Source organism: Myotis davidii, unplaced genomic scaffold, assembly GCF_000327345.1.
Source record: "Myotis davidii unplaced genomic scaffold, ASM32734v1 scaffold212, whole genome shotgun sequence".
NCBI classification, from domain to species: domain Eukaryota; kingdom Metazoa; phylum Chordata; class Mammalia; order Chiroptera; family Vespertilionidae; genus Myotis; species Myotis davidii.
Window position 1 is genome coordinate 159,995 of NW_006283435.1, and position 3,073 is coordinate 163,067.

At 56.5% G+C, this 3,073-nt stretch overlaps 1 protein-coding gene across 1 annotated transcript in view; it reads left to right on the forward strand.

Moving 5' to 3' along the window:
• LOC102764119 (kallikrein-11) overlaps positions 1-2,901 on the forward strand; it is a 6,811-nt gene extending 3,910 nt beyond the window's left edge. The window contains exons 4-6 of the mRNA XM_006753576.2: positions 238-503; positions 1,207-1,343; positions 2,451-2,901. Coding sequence (XP_006753639.1) covers positions 238-503; positions 1,207-1,343; positions 2,451-2,603 — 556 coding nt within the window. The 3' untranslated portion in view covers positions 2,604-2,901. The remainder of the gene's footprint in view (positions 1-237; positions 504-1,206; positions 1,344-2,450) is intronic.
• The last annotated feature ends 172 nt before the right edge of the window (positions 2,902-3,073 follow it).

Sequence of the window (3,073 nt, forward strand, 5' to 3'; positions counted from 1 at the left end):
GTCGGAACTGGGATGGGGTTGGGTGTGGAGCTGGGTGCTGGGTGCTGGGTGCTGGGTGCTGGGTTGGGATGTAGTTTGGAAGGGGGTTTTGATGGGACCCAGGGGTGAGGTTGGAAGTGGACATGTGGTCCTTCATTCCTTCAAGAGGCCCTCATGTCTCCCCTCCAACCCCATGCCTTTGGCCCCACCTCCCATCTCTCCTCCTTCCACCTCTGACCACCATCTCTCCCATCTCAGCCAATACATAGTCCACCTGGGGATGCACCACCTTCAGCGACATGATGGCTGGGAGCAGACCCGAAGGGCCACCGAGTCCTTCCCCCACCCGGACTTCAACAACAGCGTCCCCAACAAGGACCACCGCAATGACATCATGCTGGTGAAGTTGGCGTCGCCCGCCATCATCACCTGGGCCGTGCGCCCCCTTACCCTGTCGTCACGCTGCGTCACCCCGGGCACCCGCTGCCTCATCTCCGGCTGGGGCACCACGTCCAGCCCCCAGTGTAGGAGCTCCACGGGGGGCGGGGGCACGGTGGGGGTAGGGTGGTCGCGACCTATGAAGGAACAGCGGGAGACCAGAAGAACCTTCCCCAATGAGTCTTAGTGACCAACGAGGGGGCTGCCTTTTGGTGTCAGGGGTGGGATCAGGTGAAAGGAGGCGTGGGAAGTCAGGGCCGGGGGTGGGTGGAAGAGACAGGTGTCTGGGCCTTCGACTCTGATGGAGGTGCAGTCCCAGACCCACACTTGCTGTCCTAGGACCGTAGGCAAGCGGGGTCACCTCTGTCCACCTTGGTTTTTCTCTATGAAATGAGAACCAGACTCCCTGGGGACGGACAGAGCCGTGGTTGGCAAATTGCGGCTCACGAGCCACATGTGGCTCTTTGGCCCCTTGAGTGTGGCTCTTCCTAAGCCTTAGGGGTACCCTAATTAAGTTAATAACAAGGTACCTACCTATATAGTTTCAGTTTAAAAAATTTGGCTCTCAAAAGAAATTTCAATCGTACTGTTGATATCTGGCTCTGTGGACTCATGAGTTTGCCAACCTCTGGTCTCGAGCAACAAAGGAGTTACTCGATAGTTGTTACCAGCGGAGAGACGGGCTGGCTGTCAGCCAGCGCAGGTACTGGGTTCAGAGAGAGCCCTGCAGTGCGGGGCACGGAGCCAGGAGGCTCTCATTGTCCACACCCCTTCCTTCCGCTTCCACAGTGCGCCTGCCCCAGACCTTGCGATGTGCCAACATCACCATCATTGATCACAAGGAGTGTGAGAACGCCTACCCGGGCAACATCACAACCACCATGGTGTGCGCCAGTGTGCGGGAGGAAGGCAAGGACTCCTGCCAGGTTAGAGGGCAGGGCCTGGGTCTCCAACCTCCATTGTGTCTTCACCGACACCCACCACCCCCACCTCTTCCCTCACACGGCGCTGGGCACCTGCCCCTCTCCCAGTCTCATCCCAGCTCTACCTCCACCCCCTGCCCATGCCCTCGGCTGCCCCAAACCCATCTCCATCTCCGGTTCCCTATGCCCACCCCAACCATGCCCAAATCCATTTTCTTTTTCTTTAAATATGTTTTTATTGATTTCAGAGAGGAAAGGAGGGAGGGAAGAAGGAAGGGAGGGAGGGAGGGAGGGAGGGAGGGAGAGAGGAAGGGAGGAAGGAAGGGAGGGAGGAAGGGAGGGAGGGAGGGAGGGGGGGAGGAAGGAAGGAAGGAAGGACGGAAGGTAGGATGGAAGGAAGGAAGGAAGGTAGGAAGGAAAACTTTGAACACTGGACACGCCATCTCAATTTCCCTTGTAAAACATGCAGGGCTCATTTTATTTAAAAAAAATTTTTTTTATTGATTTCAGAGAAGAAGAGAGAGGGAGAGAAGTATCAATGATGAGAGAGAACCATGGATGGGCTGCCTCCTGCATGCCCCACACTGGGGATGGAACGCACAAAACTGGGCATGTGCCCTTGACTGGAAATTGAATCGTGACCTCCTGGTTCATAGATGGACGCTCAACGACTGAGCCATGCGGTTGGGTCGGGCCCCAACTCCATTTTCAACCCTAACCTCCATCTTGGTTCTTACCCATAACTCCAGTCTCATCCCCACCCCCTTCTTCCGACTCCACCACCCTAACCCCACCCCATCCCCATCTCTCCCTAACCAAGCGGTTCTCAACCTGTGGGTCGCGACCCCTTTGGCGGTGGAACGACCCTTTCACAGGGGTCGCCTAAGACCATCCTGCATATCAGATATTTACATGACGATTCATAACAGAAGCAACATGACAGTTATGCAGTAGCAACGATAATAATTTTACGGTTGGGTCACAGCATGAGGAACTGTATTGAAAGGGCCAGAAGGTTGAGAACCACGACCCTAACCCCACACCCAGCACCTTCCCCTCCCCCAAGGCCTCTCATTCCCGCTGATGGGTCTTCTCTCTCCCGGTCCCCAGGGTGACTCCGGAGGCCCGCTGGTCTGCAATGGGTCCCTGCAAGGCATCATCTCTTGGGGGCAGGACCCCTGTGCCGTCAGCAGAAAGCCTGGCGTCTACACAAAGGTCTGCAAGTACGTGGACTGGATTCACGAGACGATGAAGAACAACTAGCCAGCACCAGCTCGCCAGCCTCACCCGCGCCCCGTCCACGCGTGGTGACGTGGCGCCTGTTCCTTCTGCTCCTGACGAAGCCGAAGCCCGGCCAGGGCCCCTTCACGCGTCCCCGGGGGCTTCCTGGGCTAGATAGACGCCGACGCACAATAAGCAACTTGTCGGAATGAATGAGACCGGAATTCATTAACCTGGGAGTCTGGGGGGTGGTTGTTTGGTAGCTGTTTGGTTCGCTGTTGTATCCCAGGCCCAAAGACAGTTCCTGGCATGAGATTTCAATAAATGTTTAGTACATGGATGGCTCGCCTGAGTGCTTACCTGGGTGCCAGACCCTGGCCCATAGGGGTTTTCCCTGTAACGTACCCTGCACCAACGCCTAAGGAGGTTGTGCTAGCATTATTATTTTTACTAGGAGCCCTGTGCACGAATCTGTGCACTGCCCTCCTGTAGCCCCCCCCCCCCCATAGCTT